The sequence below is a fragment of the Anabrus simplex genome, chromosome 8 (assembly GCF_040414725.1).
Source record: "Anabrus simplex isolate iqAnaSimp1 chromosome 8, ASM4041472v1, whole genome shotgun sequence".
NCBI lineage: Eukaryota > Metazoa > Arthropoda > Insecta > Orthoptera > Tettigoniidae > Anabrus > Anabrus simplex.
The window spans coordinates 11,299,585-11,326,378 of record NC_090272.1 but is presented as its reverse complement, the minus strand read 5'-3'; the positions used below and the strand labels follow the sequence as shown (position 1 = coordinate 11,326,378).

At 38.6% G+C, this 26,794-nt stretch overlaps 1 protein-coding gene across 5 annotated transcripts in view; it reads right to left on the bottom strand.

The window, feature by feature from the left end:
* Noc2 (Nucleolar complex protein 2) overlaps positions 1–26,794 on the bottom strand; it is a 219,037-nt gene that overhangs the window by 172,162 nt on the left and 20,081 nt on the right. For all 5 annotated transcript variants that reach the window (XM_067152694.2, XM_068229011.1, XM_068229010.1 and 2 more), the window contains exons 3-4: positions 25,429–25,706; positions 5,071–5,177 (exon numbers count right to left, since the gene is read on the bottom strand). In XM_067152694.2, coding sequence (XP_067008795.2) covers positions 5,071–5,177; positions 25,429–25,706 — 385 coding nt within the window. The remainder of the gene's footprint in view (positions 1–5,070; positions 5,178–25,428; positions 25,707–26,794) is intronic.

The window sequence follows — 26,794 nt, the reverse complement described above, 5'->3', positions numbered from 1 at the left end:
CCTACCATGTTCCTTACTTGACTTGACACCATCTGTTATTCAATGCTCATATGCATGGTTTCCACTGCGCTATTTCGTTAGTTGGGCAAGAATACAATCTGTCTTGCTATTCAAAACTACCATTATTACCACGGCCTCTATTTACCCATCTGATGTAACTGGATAGTGCGAACTATATGAACATATCCATCTTGAAACTTCACAGTGAGGGTACCTTGCCCTATTAATATTATATTTATTTTTGTATCACCATTACATAGGTATTGACAACATTAACACACATTTATTCCAGATGAAAACACAATCACTGGTTCCTATTGAAATAGTCTAGAATCAATCTCTGTTTTCACTTCTTTTCTTTGTTTTTCAAGTTCATAAAGGCTATGAAAATTATTTGCACTCCATTCTACAGATGAGAGATATCTACATAAAGTGTCCTGCTCATTATGTTCATCTTGTCACTGGCGGGAGACTCGCTGCTATTGGTCCTGCAACCAACTCCTCCACACTTCTTTCCTTTGCAGTCACCACAGAATCATCCACAAGAAGGAAGTCTTCAGTAGAGTAGTTTATTGCCACATTCCCCCTACATCAAGGAGCAGGCCTTCCTCTTTTCTTCTTCTTCTTCCACTGGCAGCTGAGAGTAGGGATGTTTCTCAAAGAATCCTGTTTTCAAGAAAAATATTTATATGGTAATCTGTTTCACAGGTTAGCAAGACTTCTGCTATAAAATGAAGCAGATCCAAGGTTGAAACTTTAAATCATGATGGATCATGTTTAGCATCCATAAGGAATAAAATTTGCTGCACTAGGTTTTTCCTATAAAATGATTTAAAGGAGTGTCATCATCACCATAATTTCTTCACTCCAACTCCAGCAAGCTGGGTGCGGTTGTGTATGAGCCTCCTCCGGTTTGTCCTACCAATCCACAGATGCTGCTCATATATGCGACACCAGTTCACATCTCTAATGTCAAGGTCTTTCTTTATCTGTTTTTCCCAAACATCACGAGGTCTTCCTCTTGGTCTCTTCCCAGGAACATTGTGGTCAAAGTATGTTCAAGGAGTCCTGTGAGGGTTCATTCTTTTCATGTCGCCATACCATTGAAATCTCTTCACTTCTAGTCTCTAGCAAGCTTCTTTCCAATCCAAGATGTTGTCAGATATCCACATTCCTTATTTTATCCATTTTTGTTTTTTGTAGACAAGAACGGAGGAACTTTATTTCTGTTGCCTGAAGATGACTCTTTGTTGGTCCAATAAGTGTTGCTGCTTTCAGACCATACGTCAATATAGGTACTAGATATATTTTGTACAAGCTGATCTTTGAAACTAACGGAAATGTTTCATCCCAAAGTATTTGACATACAGCGTGATAGAATTTGGAAGCTTTCTGTATTCTGTTACTAAGCTCTTGATGTATGGTATTGTCTGATGACAGAACACTACCTAAATACTGGAAGTTGTCTACAATATCCATCTCCTCATCTCCAATTCTTAGATGAACATGTGGAGAGTTTCTACTCATCACCAAGCCAACTGTCTTCATTTTGCTGATTTTGAGACCAAGGGCGTAAAAGCTTCATGCCAGAGATCTAGTCTAGTTTGTACTTGCGCTTCTGTCTCACCCCATACCATTACATCATCAGTAAAGACCAGGGCATCAGGTGTTGGCTCCTTTCTCTTAACCGCTTTTACAGTTCATCCATTATGATTATGAAGAGAAGTGGTAAAGGAGTGTATAAAACCTAAATCCACAGAGTGCAGCTTGCTTCTGCAGTTACCAGGCAGAAATTCTAACTGCACATTCCTCAAATAAACATCCATAGGATATGCAGGACAATTGTCAATGAAACGATGGATCTTCCTATTTTGCGCACCCCTATTTGCATCCAGAGAAGCAAACTGCTGTTGAAATAGATCTGAGGTGATCCAAACTTGGTTGGCATCATAGGCAGTTGGTAACAATAGCATATACCTGAAGCAACAAGGCTTTATAGAATTCTCTATCAAAAAGGGGTGAAGATTCTGAGAGCCATCAGCACCGGCTCCCAACATCATTGTGGGCCTCATTTTGCTGTTTCCCAACATGGCATGTCACATTGAAAAACAGTCCAATTCTGTCTATTGCTGGTCAGCTCCTGCATTATTTATTTTTCAGTTTTGTCATTAAGGCCCAGTTTCTTCAACGAATGTTAAGTGTTGCCACTCTTGTTGAGTAGACTTAACACACAATTCAACAAAATGACCATCTCATCAAGAATTGTTAACACTAACAAATTGTTAATACAGTACTTGCATTAAATGAACATGGCACCAGTCCTGTGTGAAAATGGCAGCATGTAGACAATGTAAGGTTGAAGCTTTACTGGTGTATGCTTTTTTTTTTTTTTTTTTTTGCTATTTGCTTTACGTCGCACCGACACAGATAGGTCTTATGGCGACGATGGGACAGGGAAGGGCTAGGAGTGGGAAGGAAGCGGCCGAGGCCTTAATTAATGTACAGCCCCAGCATTTGCTTGGAGTGAAAATGGGAAACCACGGAAAACCATCTTCAGGGCTGCTGACAGTGGGGTTCGAACCTACTACAGTAAAATCTCGTTAATTCGAAGTCGTTGGGACTCAAAAATCGGACTTCGAATTACGTGATTTCGAATTAACCGCCAATTCGCACTTCAGAAGTATCAACCCTTGCCGCGTTACAAAATATTCTAAGGTCCGTTACTGCATGCATTTAACCTTGATTCACAGTTAATACCTTTCAAATGCCATGAAAAAAGAACTGTTTCGAAAATGTATCCAAGAAGGTGCATTTACAGTATTCAAAAAATGCACTCGGATATCTAACTGGTAAACATAACCTCACCCAACGAAAGAAAGAAAAAAAAGCACGATTCAAAGACGAGGAGAACTCTATGCTCGCTCCCATGTGCTAGTGCTTTATTAATTGGATTACTATACTGTATGCATTTTAGATGCCTTGTATTTGCATAGAAAGTACCCGATGCCCTTAAAATCGAACTTTCCCATGACCCTATCCTTGTACGATTTCCCGTCATGGCACTTGTCTCGTACTTCAGAAATGTAAACACTTGCCGCGTCACGAAGTACAGTATTCTAAGACCCATTAATACATGCAATCACCTCGATTCACAGTTTAAACATTTCAAATGCCATGGAAAAAACTATTTCCGAAATGTATCCAACAAGGTGCATTTACAATGTTCAAATAATTCACTTGGATAAATCACTGACAAACATAACCTCACGCAACAAAAGAGAAAAAATCGCACAATTCAAAGATGAGGATAAATTATGGCGGTTCCCCTGTGCAAATGCATTATTTTTTTGGATTTCTTTACTGTTTGCATTTTTATTATAGATGATTTGTACTGGCATGGAAAGTGCCCGACGCTCTTAAAACATTGTGGCTTATCGAAGTTTCCTATGACGAGGGGATAAAGTATCTATCTTCCATGTGCATTGCAACGCACTACTATGACCCCCATCCCTCACACTGTACGATTTCCCGGCTGGCTATTTCTCCTTTAAAACCATAAGACCGTTTGGGCTCGCATTAAAATAAAGCAATGCAGTTTCACCGGCAATGTCAATATTGTTCGGTGCCTATGAATTTATTATATTTGCCACGTTTTTTCGTCAACTGTCGACATCGCCAGTGTTCGCAGATTCTGTTTTCCCGCACACTGCATGTTGCATGATATTACGGCGTTCCTTAAAAGGTTGAATTCCGATTTCATTCAACTTAGCAATCATGAAGCGCACTGTAGACCCACCGAAGTGAGTGTAAATGCGGAAAGCTACCCCTCCACGTTCCGGAACGCGCGTTCTATGACGCGGAGTGGATACATTTCTAGTTGAAATTACTCTGTAACATACTATTGTTTTAAAATGTAAAGGCAGTTTCGATTTAAGTCTGAATTTCGGTAATGGGGCCGACATTGTACTTCGAATTACGAATTATCCGTATTTCGAATTAAACAATTGAAATAACATGCAAAACTGTATCTCATGTTTCCGGGACCGAGAGCTTCTTCAAATTAGGCGGGATTTTGAAATAACCGATTTCGAATTATCGAGGTTCTACTGTATCTCCTGAATACTGGATACTGGCCGCATTTAAGCGACTGCAGCTATCGAGCTCGGTAATGGTGTATGAAGACTATCTATAAACTGAAGAAGGCAAAGGATGGCCCATACTAAGAAAAAATGTCTTTCTAAAGTTGTCAGAAGAAAGTTCTTTTCTACAAAGATACCTAGTTACTGAAGCCATAATGAACAAGATACTAGGAAAAAAACTGAAAATAGGTTAGGGTTTTCCATAGACTGAAACTTATTAGTGTCTCCAGTTGCTTATAGTTCTTACGCTTCAGACTCTTTTCATCTAATTGCAGGCAACTACTTTCGTAAGTGCAAGACAAGAGTGTTTAGAATTGTGCAGCATTGGCAAGGCATTCATTGTTTTTTCCCTGCAGTAGAAGAATGCCCGAAAATCATTCAAGACACACATAAATTATCACATTTTCCTGTTGTTGTAGGAGCCTTACATTGCTCTCGTACAAGAATATATTGAATAACTCTCCATTCTTTTATTTTTCAAGCACACCTGCATACTTTCAAATTAAGTCTATAATAAAATTTGTCTTGTATTCATTAGCTTTTGTTGCCCATTACTACACATCTTTACATCATCGCGATCTTCACTAACCATAACCTATACCAACCTCAGCCAAGTGCACAAAATACAATTCCAATATACTGCTCTGAGCGCTTTTAGATGCTCACTGCCGAGTGCGATCCAGGCAGCTGGATTCTAAAATATCAAATGAATTTGGTTGCTGGTGAATGGCAAGGTGCGCGATGAGGTGTGTGGCTCCAACGTGCTTTGACTCATTTGTTAAATCTGGCTTGTTCCCTCATCGCCACACGGTGAGATGAACAACTCCAACATGATTTTGGCCTTACCATTTGAGTAAACATTGTAAAAAAATCACACACAATATTGTAGTTCTAGAAATCAGTTATAAACAAGAAAATACTCTACACTTACTTGTCCGTCTGAAGATTTTCTTGCCAGGCATTAACCATCTTCAGAGTAATGACCCGGGAACGTTCTGTGGCACCTTCACCTTCGTAGTCACTTTCATCACTTCCCACCTAGATAACATACAAACTTAGAAGTTCAGTGATTTTTGCAAATGCTCTTTTACAGTTCCTGGACATATCATCAGACACACCTCAAATGCTTAACATATTATTAGTAAGGAGGCTTAAATGAAACTAAGTTTATTTTGATCTGCTTAAATGTAGGGATTTCATTTCTAGTGATTAATAATAGATGACAATACACACAGCAATAGCATTCATAATCTTGCACCGAGTAGTGTTTTCAAATATGTTCAACAGATTGAACTAAACTAAACTTCTTAATATTCTGTCAAGACACCATTAGCAGCTATTAATGCTTCAATTCACCCGTTTGTACGATCTCCTGCATTCATGGGTCATGATACCACAGCAAAATTATCTTCTCAATAAGTTGAATTTTTGCACCAATTGCTTCCTTTGCCTCCCCCCTCTATACCAGCTCCCATATATTTTCAACTGGATTCATGTCTGGTGAATTCCCTGGCCAGGGTAACAGAGGGACATTTTGTTCTTGCAGCAGTATGACATGAAGCTCCCATCGCTCATAAGAAGAAACAGTTCTCCAATAGCAAACCATTAGTTGTGGTAGGAGCAAAGCACAGCATTAAAAATTGAACACCACCATGCCCTCTCAAGAGGAGGAACCTCTTCCATAGCACACCCTGCGCCTTTCCCACTGATGAGAGAACAAATTACTTAGATGGGATGTTTCACAGCCTGCACAACATAGTCAGAATGGTACTTTTCAGTAATACACTTAAGAAAATAGAAATTGCAACACCATGAAGGCATTGGCCGTTTGTGTTGATTTTCAAGACATGGAACAATGCCATACAGGTATGTAAACGATCAAAGTTTCAGACCCATTGGATTGCTGCTACAGGCAAATACAGTAGAGATAATACACGACACTGAGCAAGATATCGAGGGACAGCTACTGGAGCTCACTCTAGAGGATAGACCTGAACAGTACTGATTCTCTCATAAGAGCACGTGTATTTTTGTGTGAAGTTTTTGGTGTTATTTATGCGTTTTCAGTGAGTTGACATACATAAATAGTAGTGTGTGTCATTCCTTGATATCTCCTCTCAACATGAGGGGAAAGGTATGTGCTGTGTTTGGCTGCAGTAATTACGAAGTAGAGAAAAATGCGCGGTCGTTCTTCAGGTTCCCTCATGAAAAGAACATGTAAGTAATATTGTGTTTGCATATATATTCTTCCAGTGACAGAGATTTTATACTACTTCATGATCTTCTGACCTGCTCGACCCATATTTTAACTGGCATAAAATATAATACGCATATTTTATTCTATAGTGCAGCAGTTAACCTTCAGTACCGATGTGTTGTTGTAGGTGTGATCTGTGGGTTTTGAAATGTCACAGAAGCGATTTGGATAAGGTGTACAAGAAAGAAGGGAGGTTACGCTTATATAAGAATTATAAGATCTGTTCAGATCATTTCCAGGCCAGCGACTTTAGAAATCCTCGACAACACAGCCAAGGGTATGTTACATTTTTGCTCTAATTGTACGTAAATATTCCTTAAAGCATCACTCTCGACAACATTTTCATACTTTTCTTTCTTTATCCCTCTTCTAAGATTAAAGCCGGGATTTTATAGATTATCTTTCTGTTAGTAGGCTTCATGTTAGGAGGAAATTTGTCCAGCTATTAAATGTCAATTCGCCGGGCTGAGTGGCTCAGACGGTTAAGGCACTGGCCTTCTGACCCCAACTTGGCAGGTTTGATCCTGGCTCAGTCCGGTGGTATTTGAAGGTGGTCAAATACTTTAGCCTTGTGTCGGTAGATTTATTGGCACGTAAAAGAACTCCTGCGGGACTAAATTCCGGCACCTCGGCGTCTCCGAAAACCGTAAAAGAGTAGTTAGTGGGACGTAAAACAAAAAAACATTGTTATTATTATTATTATTTTGGCGTAGGGATGTGGCGAACCCATCGCCCAGTGGGAAACCACTGCAATCAGCCACCCGAGTATTGGCGGGAAAACCATAACGATTCGGGTAAGGAGGAAATGCCTGCCCACAGCCGGAGAACATCTTGGGGCCCTCCAGGGCTAACAACCTTGGTTGTATGTAGAATGAGCAATTTGCTCCAAGCTAAGCTAAAGCTTCTCAAGCATGATGGTAAAACAAAGACATGAAGTTAATACCCCAGGTGGCAACTTTTCAAAGAAATCCACCGTCGCCGACAAGCGACACATGCATCCCGTTCGGATTCTGGGGGGGATGCAACATCATGCTAAAGACGAGTCGGAGCGTCTTGGAAATCCTGAACAGTCACGAAAGCTGAAACCCATATCTAAGACTTTTTTGGCAACGTTCAACATAAACAGTTTAATACAAACTGGTAAGATGAAACAGCTGACCAATGCCCTCCACGAAAATAAAATATCAGTAATGGCTCTGCAAGAAACTCGCTTCACTGACGAAGATACGTTTGAGTCTGAAGGGTATCGGTTCTTCAAGAGCAGATCCCATAAGAGAGTAATGAAAAACACCCCTATCTTCGGTACAGCTTTTGCTGTCAACACCAGAATTCTTAGGTCAGTCTCAAATTTTGAAGCTGTTAATGATAGGTTATGCCTACTATCCCTGCGTTGTGCAAATAAAACATATACGCTAGTCAATGCACATGCTCCAACTAATGAACAAAACAAAAAAGACCTGGAAGACACAGATAGATTCTGGAACATCCTGGATGCCAGATTAGCGAAAATCCCAAAGCACCACGTCAAGATTCTATTGGGTGATTTTAATGCACAGGTAGGACGTGAACGGAAACACAGGAAAGTTGTTGGGCTCTACCCAGCACACAAAAGAACCAACAAGAATGGAGAACGCCTCGTTGAACTATGTGATAACCACAACCTCCAACTGATGTCGACACACTTTCGTCACTTACCAAGAAAACAGATGACATGGAGATGCCCAAACAAAACAATAGGAGAATTCCAAATAGACCATGTTGCTATATCTCGAAGATACAGTCCGGAAATCATGAACGTTACCGTAAAAAAGGGCATAAACATAGACTCAGATCACTATGTATCAGTAATCAAGTTTCGGCCAATCCCTCTCAACAAAAATAAGAACGAACCTACCATAATTCGCTTTGACACAAAAAAGCTCAGAGAAAGAGAGAAGGAATTCAAAGAACTTGCCCAACCAGTGGAAAAAGACTTCAACAGCACAAGAAAGCAGATGATACAAGCTGCAAAAGGAGTGGCGGAAATCAAGAAGAGGAAGAAGCACACGTGGTGGAACGATAACTGCGAGAAGACCTTAGGGGATCGTCTGAAGGCCTGGAAAAAGTATTACACCTCGAAAAAAGAAGAAGATTGGAAGATGTACAAAACACAACAAGCACAAACAGCAAAAATAATACGCAGTGAGAAACGCAAGTATGAAAAGGAACTACTGGACAAGATTGAGCAAGACTTTCATAGAGGCGAGACCCGTGAATACTTCAGAAATTTTAAAAAGAAGGTACAAGGATACAAGGCACCTTCCCTTTGCTTTCTAAGGAAAGATAGAACTCTTGCAACATCAAATGAAGAAAACTGCAAAATCTTAGCTAAGTATTTTAACGACCTTCTAAACTGTGAAAAACCAGCCAACCCCATCAAAACAAACAAACCAGTGAGCCAAAACCTGCCATCTTCTCCACCAAATCGCGATGAAATCAAACGCCACATAAAGAGACTGAAAAACAACAAGGCTCCTGGTGAAGACTCCATGATTGCAGAACTGTGGAAACATGCCCCGGAAGAAGCAATTGACATCCTACACCAAACCATTGTAGATATATGGGAAAAAGAACAACTACCAGAGGACTGGAAGCTAGCCTTGATCCATCCTTTACACAAGAAAGGAAATATAAGAGATGTGAACAATTACCGTGGAATTTCTCTTCTGCCAGTAGCCTACAAGATCCTGTCACTATCCATCCTTGAAAGACTAGAACAGCAAATTGAGCACAAACTCGGGGAATACCAAGCAGGTTTTCGGAAAGGCCGATCAAGTGCAGAACAAATACTTAACCTAAAAACCATAATAAGATACCATATGTTGAGAGGTCGAACCTATGTATCTACATTTGTAGACTTCAGGAAAGCATACGACTCCATCGACCGTGATGTGTTGTTTAACATCCTTGCAGAAATGGGAGTTGATAAGAAACTGCTGGCGATAATAAGGGCAACACTAACCAATACCAAATCCAAAGTAAAATTCCAAGGATGTCTCTCTGAACCCTTTGAGATCAAGACAGGCGTTCGACAGGGAGATGGGCTGTCACCTCTTTTGTTCAACTGCGTACTTGAGAAGGTAATACAGGAGTGGCGAAAGACGTTAAAAGAAAGAAACCTTTACAAACCCGTAAGGATTGGGACAAAGAAAAATGGAGTGGAAATAGATTGCTTAGCGTTCGCTGATGATATAGCCCTTATGGCAGAAAAGTTTGAAAGTGCAACAGAACAGATCAATGTGTTGAAGGAAGTAGCAGAACAAACAGGTTTACAAATTTCCTTTCAAAAGACAGAAGTAATGTCAAATATCAAAGATGATACGGCACAACTAAACACCAAATATGGAACGATAAACCGTGTTAGTAAATTTAAATACCTTGGGGAATGGATTCAGCAAAATGGACTTGACAAAGAGGCCATAGCAGCAAGAATCAAGAAAATGGAAGTCACTTTCCAAACCACCCGCAACATTTACAATAAAAAGTGCTTTTCCCTGAACACAAAAATTCGTCACTACAACACTGTCATCAAACCAGTATCACTGTATGCATCTTGAATGCCTTATCCTGTCCGAGAAATGTTTGCTTGCGGATTTAGAGAGGAAAGAAAGAAAGATCTTACACACCATACTTGGTCCAAACTACAAAAATGGCATCTACATTAGAAAATCCAGGCAAGAAGTATACTCTAAGATAGAGAAGATCACGGACACAATGCGTAAAGGCAGAGTTCGCTTCTAAAGGTCATATACGACGGATGATCGACTCTCGATGGACGAAACGTATCTTCAGTATATTTGACGCAAAACCAAAAACGGCAATGCCATGGTACGTTAATGTCAAGAAAGATCTTAAAGAACTGGGCCTACAAGCAGAAGATGCACAAGACCGAAATCTTTTCAGAGCAGCCATCAAGACTTTTGGGACTTTCCGGGACGAAAAACGGGCAACTGGTGCTAAATGGACAGAAGAACGTCGTGCTAAACACAGTGAGCTAATGAAGACGATGTGGATCAAGCGAAAGACGAACAAATGCCAGAATGTAAAGTGAGGCTTATCGTGGTCCCTAGTTGGCCGATTAGCGAAGTTGAATGAATGAATTATTATTATTATTATTATTATTATTATTATTATTATTATTAAATGTTAATTCATTGCATCATATGTGTAAGGAATATCTTTCTGTTACTAGGCTTCATGTTAAGAGGAAAATTGTCCAGCTATTAAATGTTAATTCATTGCATCATATGTGTAAGGAATGTGCCGATATTTTTATTGACAAGTGTCTTAATGTGATGATACAATGTTTTTAAATGAGAAAAAAAGACAAATCCAACCGTAAGAGTTCAGGCAGGAATGCTAAAGCTAAAAAAGTAATGCATAAATGAAAGATCAAGCCATTTCACACCAGTCCATTTCACTTCTTGTTTATATGTCTAATTTCAGTCTTTGAATAATAACCTTTTAAACAATTCTTCATTCATTTATCCAGAATTGCTTTGGCAACTTCGAAGTTAATATCTCAATAACACTTTCTTTCTAGACTAATTTATTTATCCATTTCCGTATATACATTTCCATTGATATTTGAATTTAGCGCGATTTGTTCAGGTCAAGTCCCTAGGAACGCCACCGTCGAATTGTCTCCCATTTTAGCAAGGCGAAATCCATAAGTGTCGCGTATTATCTCTACTGTATTTGCTACAGGTCTCCCCACGTGATTGGTCGCGGAGGAACCAACTCCAGTATACGGACTCTGGTGTAGCGTAGTTCACTTGCAGCCTGTGCAGTGAAGTGTTCCCCGTCAAACATGCCTCGATGACAGAGAAGAGTACAATATAACTATTTATAATAGTTTATTTAAATCCGCCTTGATCAATGGTTTAATAAATAATGTTTCTTTCATTTAATGAGTGTATTGATCAAGGCGGATTTAAATAAACTATTATAAATAGTTATATTGTACATTCAGACCAGTCAATACGGACCAAACACAATATTAACCTATCATGGTTAAGTTTATTAACAGACAGAGAAGAGCACGCTATCAACAACTGTCGCGTTTGAGAGGGCTCGGATAATTGGGCTGTGTGAGGCTGGATTATCGCTAAGGACTGTCGCTGCACGTGTTGGCCGACAGGCATCTACGGTACAACGTGTATGGCAGCAGTGGTCAAATGAAGGTACCCACACCCGTAGACCTGGCACAGGCCCAGCGCGACAGACAACTGTGAGAGAGGATTGCCGCATCATTCGGATGACCCGGATGGAACCCCATGCAACAGAAGCACAAATTCGAGCAGCTGTGGCACAACAAACAGTTGGTAATCACCTGCGTGCAGCTGGCTTACGAGCCCGTGTCCCTGCAGAAGGTGTTCCATTGACCCCACAACAGAGACGTGTAAGGCTGGCTTGGTGTCGAGAACGATCAACGTGGGTCGACGAATGGCATAGGGTCGTCTTTAGTGATGACTCGCGCTTCTGTCTTGCCCGCCGTGATCGCCGGAATCGTGTGCGCCGACGTACCGGGGAGAGGGGCCACCCAGATCTTATTGTCGAGAGGGACACAGGGCCAACACCAAACATTATGGTCTGGGGAGCTATTGGCTTTAATGTGAAATCACAGTTAGTGCTTGTTGAGGGCACTATGACTGCTCGACTGTACGTTGATAGGGTACTCAATCCAGTGGTTGTCCCTATGATGCCGATTATTGCTAATGGGATGTTTCAGCAGGACAAAGCCCGGATTCACACTACACGTATCTCCAGAGAAGCTCTCCACGACATCACAACCTGAGAACGGCCTGCCAGATCCCCGGACCTCAGTCCTATTGAGCATGTGTGGGACATGATGGGTCGACAACTAGCCACTCACAACTCTGCAACAACTGACCCATGCAGTGCAGCAAGCATGGGCCACAATTCCTCAGGAAGCGATCCAGAGCCTTATTGACTCCATGCCTCGACAAAATCATCAATGTATTGCAGCTCGTGGTGGGCACTTCCTGTATTGATTGTTGTCCAAACTTGTGGTCAGAGGGACCTGAAAGTGTAATCATCGAATCACAACCGAACACTCGTCCTGCATGTTCAATTGCAGCAATGTAGTACCACTCCTTCTGGGTGTTGCAATTTCCATTTTCTTCAGTGTAATTATTAAATTAATGTTGTTAATGTTTCAATACTATAATATCCAAAGTCTGTTTAAACATAGGAATTTCATTTCGTCCGTATTGAACTGAGAAAGGATGTTAGGAAAAACTTAAAACGGTCCACCTTTTCAATACAAAAATGTTATATTTATTTATAACATGTATTTGCACTTGGAACTAGTTTCGACGCTGTGTTTGCGTCATCATCAGCCAAAATGTGGGAAATAGGCAAGATGTAGGCATTTATATTACACAAGGCGTTACATTAAACAATACACATCTTATAAGGAGATAAAAACATGGACGAATATAGAAACAAATGAATCGTTGAGAAAACAAAAGTTATACATATTAAAAATAACCTTAACCACATATCTTGCAGTGCGAAAGTGTTCTTCTTGAATGATTCCTGAATATAAAAAAAACACACGCGCACACATTTCTGGAGAGCCAGCAGGCAGGACTTTTTCCTACCTGGTGGCTCTTTAGAAATATGTGCGCGTGCGTCTTGTATTCAGGAATCATTCAAGGCAAATATTTTCGCACTGCAAGTTGTGTGGTTAAACTTATTTTAATATGTATAATTTTGGCTTTCTCAACGATGCATTTGTTTCTACATTCGTCCCTGCTTTTATCTCCTCGTAAGATGTGTATTGTTTAATGTAACACCTTGTGTAAAAAATTGGGTTAAATGAAGGAGTTATATTATATTCAAGATCATGCTTTCACGTCTCTGCACAATATTTAAAAATGAAATTTACCGTGGTCTTTATAGCTATTGTTGAAAGTGAAGGAGGATTTCCTGTTGTGCATGTTTATCAAGAACTCAAGGGAGACTTCATTAGTTAGTCGGAACATAAAAAATGATGAACTCTTCTCAGAAGAACTCTTAAGGTTTTCCCTGCCTGCTGGCTCTTCAGAAATGTATGCGCGTGTGTTTTGTATTCATGAATCATTCAAGACGAATATTTTCGCACTACAAGATGTGTGGTTAAGGTTATTTTTAATATGTATAACTTTCCCTGTTTTCATCTCCTTGTAAGATGTGTATTGTTTAATTTCCTGTTGTGTATGTTTATCAGGAACTCAAGGGAGACTTCATTAGTTAGTCAGATCATAGAAAGAATGATGATCTCTTCTCAGAAGAACTCTTAAGGTTTCACCTTACTTTTTCCTGCCTGCTGGCTCTTTAGAAGTGTGTGCGCACGCGCGTTTTGTATTCAGGAATCATTCAAGGCAAATATTTTCGCACTGCAAGTTATGTGGTTAAGCTTATTTTTAATATGTATAACTTGCCTTCTCAACGATGCATGTGTTTCTACATTCGTCTCCTCGTAAGATGTGTATTATTTAATGCAACACCTTGTATTAAAAAACTGGGTTATATGAAGGAGTTATATCATGTTCAAAATCATGCTTTCACGTCTCTGCACAATATTTAAAATAAAAATTTTACCGTTGGTCTTTAGAGCTATTGTTGAGAGTGAATGAGAATTTCCTGTTGTATATGTTTATCAGGAACTCAAGGGAGACTTCATTAGTTAGTCGGAACATAGAAAAAATGAGGAACTCTTCTCAGAAGAACTCTTAAGGTTTCACTTTACTTTGTCCTGCCTGCTGGCTCTCCAGAAATGTGTGCGCGTGTGTTTTTTTATATTCAGGAATCATTCAAGAAGAACACTTTCGCACTGCAAGATATGTGGTTAAGGTTATTTTTAATATGTATAACTTTTGTTTTCTCAACGATTCATTTGTTTCTATATTCGTCCATGTTTTTATCTCCTTATAAGATGTGTACTGTTTAATGTAACGCCTTGTGTAATATAAATGCCTACATCTTGCCTATTTCCCACATTTTGGCTGATGATGACGCAAACACAGCGTCGAAACTAGTTCCAAGGGCAAATACATGTTATAAATAAATATAACATTTTTGTATTGAAAAGGTGGACCGTTTTAAGTTTTTCCTAACATCCTATCCAAAGTCTGGCCCCGTGATGTAGGGGGCAACGTGTCCGCCTGTCACCTGGCAGCCTCGGGTTCGATTCACGGCCGGATCAGGGGTTTTTAATTGTAAATTATTAATATCCCTGACCTAGGGACTGGGTGTTTGTGTCGTCCTTAACATTCCTTTCCTCACATTCAACACTTTACACTTGCACAATTTCCAAATACACGCAGGTTCCTAACATACGGTGCCAGTAGGGGCAGGAGATCTTTTAGGTCGACGCCTCAAACAAGAATGTATGCCACTGCATTCAAGTTCGAGTTTAATTTCTTTTTTCGAAGCAATCCAGTTCTGTTAACAATTAACAATGGCACTTCAGGCAGCATTCAGACCTTGGTGTAAATATTGGTTTCCGACCATACTTGTTCTTCCCTTGGAGGATAATTCCTCACCAAAATCGATTTTCTTTTCTATTGACCTCACTGACGATTCAGATGTGCATAGTCTTTGAGAAAGCTTCAGTTTTGAACAAATGTTTGCGCCAGTCAGTGCTTTTACCTGTGCAAACTTTCAAGACATCAAAAGGGAGCAGGTCCTTTTGTCCTCTTGTCTTTTTCACTGTGTTAGTCCTGTTATTCTTATTCATCTCTCTGACTTGTTTTTTACTAATCAGAAAAATATATCATACTAAGTTTAAGTTCAGTTTAAGATGAGAAATAAACCAATAACAAGAGATTTTAATAACAGTCATCAAACACAGCTGCTCTTGTTATTCCCAGTACTGTAACTGATAATTCGGTCATCAAAATATGATCTCATAAGAACGATACGTAAGTTCATTTCACTCAATAATACCTCTGTAACACTATTCAGCCCACTGTAACAATGATACGAGAGCCATATTACAAAGTAAGCCTTCCAAAGTCGATGAACTGTAAAGAAATCAGCTGCATCTGACAATATGGCCAGGAATTGTCTTACAATATGACCAATACTTTGTATAGACTGGGAACATACAACCAAATAAAAGCTCAAACAATAATTCAAATATAAAAGTAAATAGAAAACAATAACATATTATAAAATGAAGTCCACAGTAGGTGTCTGCCTATGTCTATGCAGGCTAATCTTAAGAACGACCAAACAGATTTTTATGTGTCTTTCACCGTTGTATAGAGCAATTATTGAAAAAGGTCTAACTGTTTAAGACATCAATCAATAGCCAAGAAGGAGCCAAGTAGTGGCTATTTTAGTGAAGTCAAAGAAAAACTTGCCATGCAGACATTTTATTGGCTTACATTTCCTATATCAACGATAGCACCCAAATATGTGTGGAAGAATTGCTGAGCATAAAAAGCTCTATTAGAGAGTGTGTAAAAGTATACACCTAAGATAGTGTTCAACAAGTTGTTGTTGTTAGTCTCTCCATGACCTCATAGACCAAAGTCTACAATATTTCCTGAGGATTTTCCAGACTGAGATCCATGACTTCCATGATGCTATCAATCCATCTCTTCTCCTTTTACCAACAGTATTTTCCAGTGAATCACGTTTTCTCATAATATGATCAAAGTACTTCAGTTTTTGTTTCATTATGGTATTTGTCCTAACAAGCAGCCTGGGTTGATTTCCTGTAATATGGAACTTATCAGATCCCTTCACTCTAAGGAGTTTTCCGGAACACTGTAGTTCGAATGTGATTATTCTTCAATGTTTAAGCATTCTTATTGTCTAGGTCTCGCTTTCATACATTAATAGTTAAACGTCTCTACTACTGTCAAGATTGGCCACTGCCTTTCTCCTGAGAAGCAAGCATCTTTTAATTTCATGGCTGCGGTCACAATCAGTCTGGAACTACCTTCATCTGTATGCCAGGAAGTGATAGGTTTACTTGCCATGAATTTTGTTTCCTTTTGTAATATCTGAAGGCATCTCTTTTCGACTCAGTTAGGCTCTTTTTCAAGTGTAATACGTTTCCTTTCTCAGGTAGTTCCGGCAGAGTGAAGAGTCTAAATTTTGTTTTCTTGACACTCTAAGTTAGTACAGCCTTGTACTTTCTTCTTTCACCTTCTTTAGCCCTTCTTCATGGCAGTGTCACTTGCAAATCTAAGGTTATTTATATTTCTCTAAGTAATTTTAATTCCAATTTCTGTTCCATATGATTTGAATAAATAGGACGACAGTATGCAGCCTTCCTCAATCTTGACTCATTTAGTAGTTCCAGATATGGTCCTGACCGCAGCTTCCCAATTGACGTAGAGATTTCTCTCCTAGGATTTTGAGCAGTTCTGCTGGGATTCCAATCATAACTGCTTGCCTTGTTGTTTGCAATATATTCTAGGGCCCACTTGACTTCACTTCTTAGGATATCTGGTTGTGGATCAGAAATCACATTAACGTTATCGTCAGGAGTACTGAGTTCTTTTCTATACGAAACTTCTGTATATTCCATCCACCTTTTCTTATTATCCTCTGCTTCTGTAACATCTTTACCACTTTTGGCTGGAATGTTCCTCTGATGTCTCTACTCATCTGTTATTTTACTCTCTGTAAGAAGGCATTGTTGTCTCTTTTAGCTAGTTTCTGAAACTCTGCACTTAATTTAGACACCTTTGATCATTCCACCTTGATTTTCTCCTATTTGCAGATAACCATGTAGTCGTCTTCTTGTTCTTTTTCTTGGTATGCATTTTTTCTGTCTCTTTAACAACACAGCACACTTTTCTCTCTTAAATACAGACCATTATGTCTGTTTCTAACAGCGAGGTTTCAATGGAAAAATGGAAGAGGTTCGATACTTCGAAGAATGAAGGTATCGCCAAAAGAAAGCAAACAGCCATGAAGGGCGTGAAAGTGGACTCCCCACGCCTCACAAACCCTAATACCGTTCGGGGTAAAAAGAAAAAGAAAAAAAAAAAAAAAACCAAGAGCCAAGGGAAGTGGGATATGGACACAAGTAATCGGAAGGAATGCCAGACTCAGCTAGGGAATCTGTGGTCGCCAACCCATGCTATCTTTAGGCAGCAGCCTGCCACACAGGACTGGACTGTATTATTAAACATAAAGTGATACAGAGTACTCTGTAATTCATTACTGTAGACCAAGTTCTTCCAGAAATCATTCTCATGGATTCATTTTCTAGTCAATGTAATTTCTGAAAGTCCATCATTAAGTTTGTTTTCCCAGAGAAAGAGAAACTACCACAAACGAGCATTACTGCAGGGATCACAGCCCGCATTTAGATTGCATGCCTTAGGATTCATTACCGACTGCACAGATCAATTTCTGTGTGAGCATATCGACTCATGGTTTTGACACACTTTCATTTGATTACATAGTCAGTATGGCGCGCTTCAAGTAAGTTTGATATTTCACAATTGTCCATGTTTAGATTACACAACTCATGTGCTTAATAAGTTCATGTTACGATGCAGTGAATTTACATATAATTGCAAACATTATTTCCATAGGCACTTTAAACAGGTGCTTGTGTTAGCTATTCGCTCTGTACACATGTTCATATTTGCTTTATGTTACAGGTTATGCTACTGGTCACAATTACTATCATACAGCAATTTTTACTGAAGAAATGAACTTTGGTTGATTTAAGGTCATCTATTCTACATTTACACATATTGTGATGTGTTATCTTGAGAACATTTACATAGTCCTATATTTCTTTTAACAGGGACAGGATCTAGATTTTGAAGAATGCGTGGTGGAATATTACAGCAGGAACAGTGCAAGCAATTTATTCATGGAAAGTCCAACCACCTTGGGTACAATTTTTACCAAGGAAAGAATCCTCATGGTAATAGATTGTGAACAACGATTTGGAACGTGTGCTGCTCCAAAGGTACTGATGCTTGATCAGCACCTGATGATATGTCACACATGCCCTTTTGATTATGTTTTGACATTATTTTTACTGCAATGGCACTTGTGACTCATTTAAAATTTTGCAGATGTGGCACCACAGGGAGAGTTCGAGAGAATGGAATTTACAAACCATTATTCTCGTCATTATTCTGTATTGAAAAATAGCTGATCACAAAGTTTATACAAGGAGTAATTTTAATACCACCTATTCAATACAAATTTATTCCACTATAGTGTGGTTAAATACACGTGGAAATTATCAGAAATTTGAAGTACATGTTTCGCCCACTATTTACTGGGCATCATCAGCTTCAATCAATCTTAAAACATATATGGTCTAAGGAGTCATAAAAACTTACATAAAAAATATTGGTGAATATTTGCAAGTGTTAATACTGTGGATGCAAAATGTTTACAGCAAAAAAAAAAAAAACAAAGGTATTAAACCGCTTAATTCACAAAATCAAAAATAAGTTATCCACGAATCTCATACCCGACAAACCAAAAAGAAATAAGCACGCCACTTTCACTTATAGTAGCCCAGTAGTCCACCAAATTGCGAATACTTTCAGTAAGCATAATATGAAGGTAGCCTTTCGAACAAACAACACAACTCAAAACATTTTTAAAATCATAATAAGATTAACTACGACAGAAATAGATATTCAGGTTCAGGAGTTTATAGATTAACATGTTCTCAGTGCGGAAAATCCTATGTTGGACAGACTGGGCGCAGCTTTTATATAAGATACATGGAACATTTCAATGCCGAAAAACACAATAAATACTCGGCAATGAACACCCACATGAAGGAAACTGAACCCCGGTTCACTACAATAGAAAAAGATCTCACAATAATTAGGAATACAGACAAAGATAAACTTTTGAATGAATTAGAGAGTATTTACATTTTCTTGGACAGGACATATAATAAAGATCGTAATCTTAATGACGACACGGAAGTCAGAAGTCCGCTACATATTTTAATGGCTAAGTTATTGAATACGGTCAACCCAAAACATAATAAAGTCCCTCAGATATTTAAATCCTTAGAATTAAAAACTCCCTCTAATTCGTTAAATACCGACGCCATACTTGCTCCTTCAAGTAACGCCCCTCCTATACTGTGCTTAAAGTAAATACAAATTTTTTTTTTAATATTCTACCTTCTCAATACTAAAAAATCATTTGATGTTTTTACAAAAACATTACAATGATATTAATAGGTACTAGTTTCGGTCCACTGCGGACCATCATCAGCCTAGCCAAATTACAACAGTAAAAGACATAGCGATAAAAATAGTGTGGAGAAATGAGAGAGGATCTAGAAGGATGGGATGGTGGTGGAATGACAGACAAAAGTGAAAAACCGTATTTGCGAATAATGATAAAAGTAACAAAAGTGTTCACATTGACAAGTAAAATCTTGTGAAGTCACGTAAAAACTCTTGATGAGATAGTCTTTGGTTGGCAGTTACTCCTGTGTTGCACGATTAAAATATATAACTAAGTATATGCTTCTAGAAAGTTGTAGATGTAAGTTCCACTTTAGCGTAGAGGGAAGAATTGTCCAATGAGACCAGCAAAAAAATTAAAAGTTGACAAAGTTGAATGAAAAGCTTGCTGTGTTAAACAGAAGTAGTCTCAGTTCAATCGGGACCCCAATGAACCTGGGGAAAGAAGGTAGTATTAACGCGAGTAATCGAATAGAGAACAAGCGAGGCACCGGAAAATATACACGATGACTCACCTTGCGCTGCGTGGAACAAACTTGCTGTATTGAATGCAACTTACAGAGTGAGTGTAGCGCGGAGTAGATCAGCAGGAGAGGGAGTAGGTGAATACGGAGGGGAGGAATGACGTAAGTGGTGGAGGGTGGGAGGGATGGGAAAGGTTCAAGGCGGGGTGGACGGGAGAGGAAGTGATGGTGTTTATATTGTCGGGGGGACCCTTAATTGACTTAAAGAAAGAATTTTGAACGACCGATTTGTTTTTTCTGTAGTAAGTAATGAAAAGGTCAAATAAAATATTGGGTTTCTCAGTTATTTCGTTAAGGTTATAGTTGGCATTAAAGTATTGATCTAAATGAATGTAAAAGTTCTCTATTATATTGAGTAGAGGTCCTTTCTTAGCTATTTTGAGAATGTCCATGTCTGTTTCAATATTCGTGAATTTGTGGTTGTAGTCGACCATATGTTGGCCGATAGCTGAGAATTTGTTGTATCTGACTGCATTGAAATGTTCTAAATATCTAATGTTGAAGCTCCGGCCGGTTTGCCCCACATAAGAAATATTAGAGCATGTATTACATTTAATCCTGTAGAAGCCTGATTTTGTGTACCTATTTATTTTATTAATATTGATGTGTTATGTAAGATTTGTGTTGTTGTTGTTGGTTTTAAAGGCTATTTTCATACCTTTTTTCTTTAAAACATTGGTGATCTTGTGAATTCCATTGACGTAAGTGAAGATGGAAAGAGAGTCATGTTTAGGTGGTTCTTTTTTAAGTGCGGTCTTGGGGTGAAATTTATGTTTGTTAATGATGTTTTCTATGAAATGGCTATTGAAGCCATTGAATCTGGCAATGTAGCGGATAGTATTCAATTCGGTATGAAGATCTTTTTTATTCATAGGAACGTTGAATGCTCTATGTACAAGACTGTTATATGTTGCTTTTTTGTGGGGGAGGGGGTGAGCTGAATCTTGTCGGATTGTGACGGCCGATTGGGTGGGCTTTCTGTAGATCTTGTAGGTTAAAGATTCCTGTTGTCTAGTGATCGTAATATCCAGAAAATTGATTTTTTGATCTACTTCCGACTCCAATGTGAATTTAATATGAGGATCGATGTTATTAAGTGTTTGAAGTGTGGTGTGAGCATCTTCCAAATTCTCGTTGATAACTACTAGGACATCGTCGACGTACCTAGCCCAAAGGAGGATATTGTCGAATTTATTGTTGATTTTAGTATTCTCGAGAAAGTCCAGATAGCTTTCTGCGAGAATGCCTGATGCAGGTGAACCCATTGCCAGACCGTTTTGTTGATAGATGGTACCATTAAACGTAAAAAAGTAGTTATTTAAGACTAATTTTAACAATGTAATGAAATCTTGAATTTCCAATTTACTCAAATGACTGTAATAACGCGAGTAATCGAATAGATAAGAAGCGAGGCACCGGAAAATATAAACGATGACTCACCTTGCGCTGCGTGGAACAAACTTGCTGTATTGAATGCAACTTACGGAGTGAGCGTAGCGCGGAGTAGATCAGCAGGAGAGTTACACTTACACAAAAACAGTCATTTGAGTAAATTAGAAATTCAAGATTTCATTACACTGTTAAAATTAGTCATAAATAACAACTTTTTTACGTTTAATGGTACCATCTATCAACAAAACGGTCTGGCAATGGGTTCACCTGCATCAGGCATTCTCGCAGAAATCTATCTGGACTTTCTCGAGAATACTAAAATCAACAATAAATTCGATAATATCCTCCTTTGGGCTAGGTACGTCGACGATGTCCTAGTAGTTATCAACGAGAATTTGGAAGATGCTCACACCACACTCCAAACACTTAATAACATCGATCCGCATATTAAATTCACATTGGAGTCGGAAGTAGATCAAAAAATCAATTTTCTGGATATTACGATCACTACACAACAGGAATCTTTAACCTACAAGATCTACAGAAAGCCCACCCAATCGGCCGTCACAATCCGACAAGATTCAGCTCACCCCCTCCCCCACAAAAAAGCAACATATAACAGTCTTGTACATAGAGCATTCAACGTTCCTATGAATAAAAAAGATCTTCATACCGAATTGAATACTATCCGCTACATTGCCAGATTCAATGGCTTCAATAGCCATTTCATAGAAAACATCATTAACAAACATAAATTTCACCCCAAGACCACACTTAAAAAAGAACCACCTAAACATGACTCTTTTTCCATCTTCAGTTACGTCAATGGAATTCACAAGATCACCAATGTTTTAAAGAAAAAAGGTATGAAAATAGCCTTTTAAACCAACAACAACAACACACAAATCTTACATAACACATCACATATTAATAAAATAAATAGGTACACAAAATCAGGCATCTACAGGATTAAATGTAATACATGCTCTAATATTTCTTATGTGGGGCAAACCGGCCGGAGCTTCAACATTAGATATTTAGAACATTTCAATGCAGTCAGATACAACAAATTCTCAGCTATCGGCCAACATATGGTCGACTACAACCACAAATTCACGAATATTGAAACAGACATGGACATTCTCAAAATAGCTAAGAAAGGACCTCTACTCAATATAATAGAGAACTTTTACATTCATTTAGATCAATACTTTAATGCCAACTATAACCTTAACGAAATAACTGAGAAACCCAATATTTTATTTGACCTTTTCATTACTTACTACAGAAAAAACAAATCGGTCGTTCAAAATTCTTTCTTTAAGTCAATTAAGGGTCCCCCCGACAATATAAACACCATCACTTCCTCTCCCGTCCACCCCGCCTTGAACCTTTCCCATCCCTCCCACCCTCCACCACTTACGTCATTCCTCCCCTCCGTATTCACCTACCCCTCTCCTGCTGATCTACTCCGCGCTACGCTCACTCCGTAAGTTGCATTCAATACAGCAAGTTTGTTCCACGCAGCACAAGGTGAGTCATCGTGTATATTTTCCAGTGCCTCGCTTGTTCTCTATTCGATTACTCGCGTTAATACTACCTTCTTTCCCCAGGTTCATTGGGGTCCCGATTGAACTGAGACTACTTCTGTTTAACACAGCAAGCTTTTCATTCAACTTTGTCAACTTTTAATTTTATGCTGGTCTCATCGGACAATTCTTCCCTCTACGCTTAAGTGGAACTTACATCTACAACTTTCTAGAAGCATATACTTAGTTATATATTTCAATCGTGCAACACAGGAGTAACTGCCAACCAAAGACTATCTCATCAAGAGTTTTTACGTGACTTCACAAGATTTTACTTGTCAATGTGAACACTTCTGTTACTTTTATCATTATTCGCAAATACGGTTTTTCACTTTTGTCTGTCATTTCACCACCATCCCATCCTTCTAGATCCTCTCTCATTTCTCCACACTATTTTTATCACTATGTCTTTTACTGTTGTAATTTGGCTAGGCTGATGATGGTCCGCAGTGGACCGAAACTAGTACCTATTAATATCATTGTAATGTTTTTGTAAAAACATCAAATGATTTTTTAGTATTGAGAAGGTGGAATATTAAAAAAAAAAATTGTATTTACTTTAAGTATAGTCTCAACTCAATACGGAACCTAACAACGAAATTTATTACCTCCTATACTGGCTATAACACGTGGTGCTCCGCCTAACGATACCCCCTCTTCCTCTCAGCTTTCCCCTACACCTCCACTGCGTCGATACTACACTAGAAGTAGGAACTTCAAACAGACTAAAGCTGCAGATACATTCGGACATACATTACATCTTGAGAATAAGTAAGTACACATTATTCAACATATCGTTTTCAGTGATATATTCTCGGCCTAATTTCCCGTCATCAAGTTAGCCTTCCGTTTCATTCCAGATTGATAACATTGTTTACTACGGACATCCACGTCTACAAGAGGCATTTTCTGTTACACGAATTTGTCGTCCAGCCTACCTTCTTTTATTCCATATTTTAGCAGCGTTTTACGGCAAATCCTTCGATGTTTTTCAGCACTTCACGACATACCACTATTTTAATCCAACTTTCCAAGACGTCATAAATTACACTGCATTCAATTTAACTACTTCTTTCCATCCTTATTTTAAATATTGGCCTCAAATTTTAACTTTTACTGCATCTTTTAACCGTCTTGTTCTTATCCTGTTGACGCCTTATTTTTGATATTCTGTTTTCCTAGTGTAATATATATTGCTTAAGCTTCTCATCAAGAAGATCCATTTCAGTGTGAGACATGAACTACTTTTTTAAAAACAATATATGACTATTACTTTTAGATGTACACATCATTTTTTCAAAGTGATTTTAGTATAAGTTCTGTTTTAATAATTTTTTTTTTTTTTGCTGTAAACATTTTGCATCCACAGTATTAACACTTGTAAATATTCATGAATATTTTTTACGTAAGTTACTATGACTCCTTAGACCATATATGTTTTAAGATTGATTGAAGCTGATGATGCCCAATAAACAGTGGGCGAAACATGTACTTCAAATTTCTTATAATTTCCATGTGTATTTAACCACACTATAGTGGAATAAATTTGTATTGAATAGGTGGTATTAAAATTACTCCTTATATAAACTTTGTGATCAGAATGGAATTTCCAAAGAAGTCTTTAAATGAGATGAAGGAACAAGCTCGAGGGATACACAACATGGTAAAGAACTTGGTCGGCAGAGATATTGTTCGTTGGGCTAATAACTCTGTAGTTACCACAGCATCAACTTGTCATGGCAGTGAACCAGTTTCTATGGTGACACGACACTCCCAGGAAGAGAAAAGGAAAGTATGTGTCAAGCAACTGGCTGTGTTTGGATCTTATGATGGTGAAATGGGCAGAAACAGACGGGATGGACCAGAATGTGTCATACTACAGAGTAGGTACATGTGGAAAGAAATAATGGTGGTCGCTGGTCACGTGGCTCCTGGACAATTCTGTTTACAATTCTTGGTTCCTTCTAAAGTGGTATGGATGTGATTTATCACATATAGAATTTAATCACCATATTGTGTAGACATATCTCAAGAAATTGAAAATGATGCCAATAGGAAGAGGTCACCTCAAGTTATGGCAGCCAGCAGAACACTGTCAGTGATGACGTACACCTCAACGGAATTGATCATCTCATAGCGCCCTACAATCAACAATGCTGAGCTGTAAAGAAATGCTCCGTTTTATCACATTCACATATTATAAAATATATCTCTACCTGATGTTGAGGACTTACTCTAGGTACTCACAAGCTATTAGCGATTTTGGAACATTACCTCTAATTTATCTGGAAGTTTGTGGACATCTCCGTCTTCTTCCTCTTCACTTTCTTCCTTGTCCCCAGACTCATCTTCAGATCCACTGAATTCTAACAATGACTTGTCATTCTGAGATAAATATTCATAAAATTCAGGATCTAAGTCACGAAGATTTTGAAGAGATTTCTTGTGACTGTGAGCATCCAGAACAAAACTCCCTGTGTCATCATCACCATCATCTACATCACCATTTTCATCATCTTCACTCACATGATGGTCATTGTTAGTATCTTGTTCTGAAAACAAACAGAGATTTTAATTCTTTATGATATGAAAACTCAACATCGATCACTCAGGTTGGGTCGTCCTCTGATGAAGTTGTAAACACGGCAGTTCAAAACACATTTTTCAAGATGACATACATTACATACATACATACATACATACATACATACATACATACATACATATACAGACAGACTTTCTTAAATCACAACTCTACAGCAGCATAGGACTTCCTCCATAATGTGCCAGAACAGCCTTCTCATCCATGGAGAGTAATGAGAATTCTTTGAGGCTCTCAACAAAATGAGACCAAGAAAGACACCTGGACCAGACAACATTCTAATGGAGTTAATTCAATGTGGAAGTTTATCCATACAGACAAGGCTTTTCATATTCATCCTTTAAATCTGGGAAACTCAGCAAGTAACTATCTTAATAATGCTACTGTTCATAACTCACAAACTTCTTGCAAGGATTCCATTAGCCATCTCCAGGTTGTCTCTGAAAATATTCTTCCCGAGTTTCAGTGTAGTTTCCACGTCTCAAGAGGCGCAACTGACTTAATGTTCTGCACAAATAGCAACCTTTATAACCAGGTAAAAACCTTTGATTCTGTACCGAGGCCTGCTATGTGGGCAGTGTTGAGAGTGTTTGGTTCCCCAAACACATTCTTGGTCTGGTTTGAGCACTCTGCGGTGGTATGTCTGGTTAGGTTCTTCTTCAGAAAAAAAAAAAAAAAAAATCTGATGATTTTCCCATCACACCTGGATTGCCCCAAACACTCTTTGCTCTGTACATGGCTGCTATGCTTTGTGATTAATCATCTCTGGCATTTATTTAAGTTATCACCTTGATGGAAGTCTCTTCACTTTGACATGACTTCTTTCAAGTTACTTAACTCATGTCATCAGGGTAACTCGACTGCAGTACGCTGATGACACTGTATCACTTGCTCCTAACATCGGAGGAGCTGCAGTAGTCAGTTAACAGTTTTGAGAGTGCACACAAACCTACAAACAGCACTGTATAGGCCTAGACACCAAACAGAAGGTATGCAACAGGAACAATCTCATCTGCAAACTCACAAACACCAAATGGG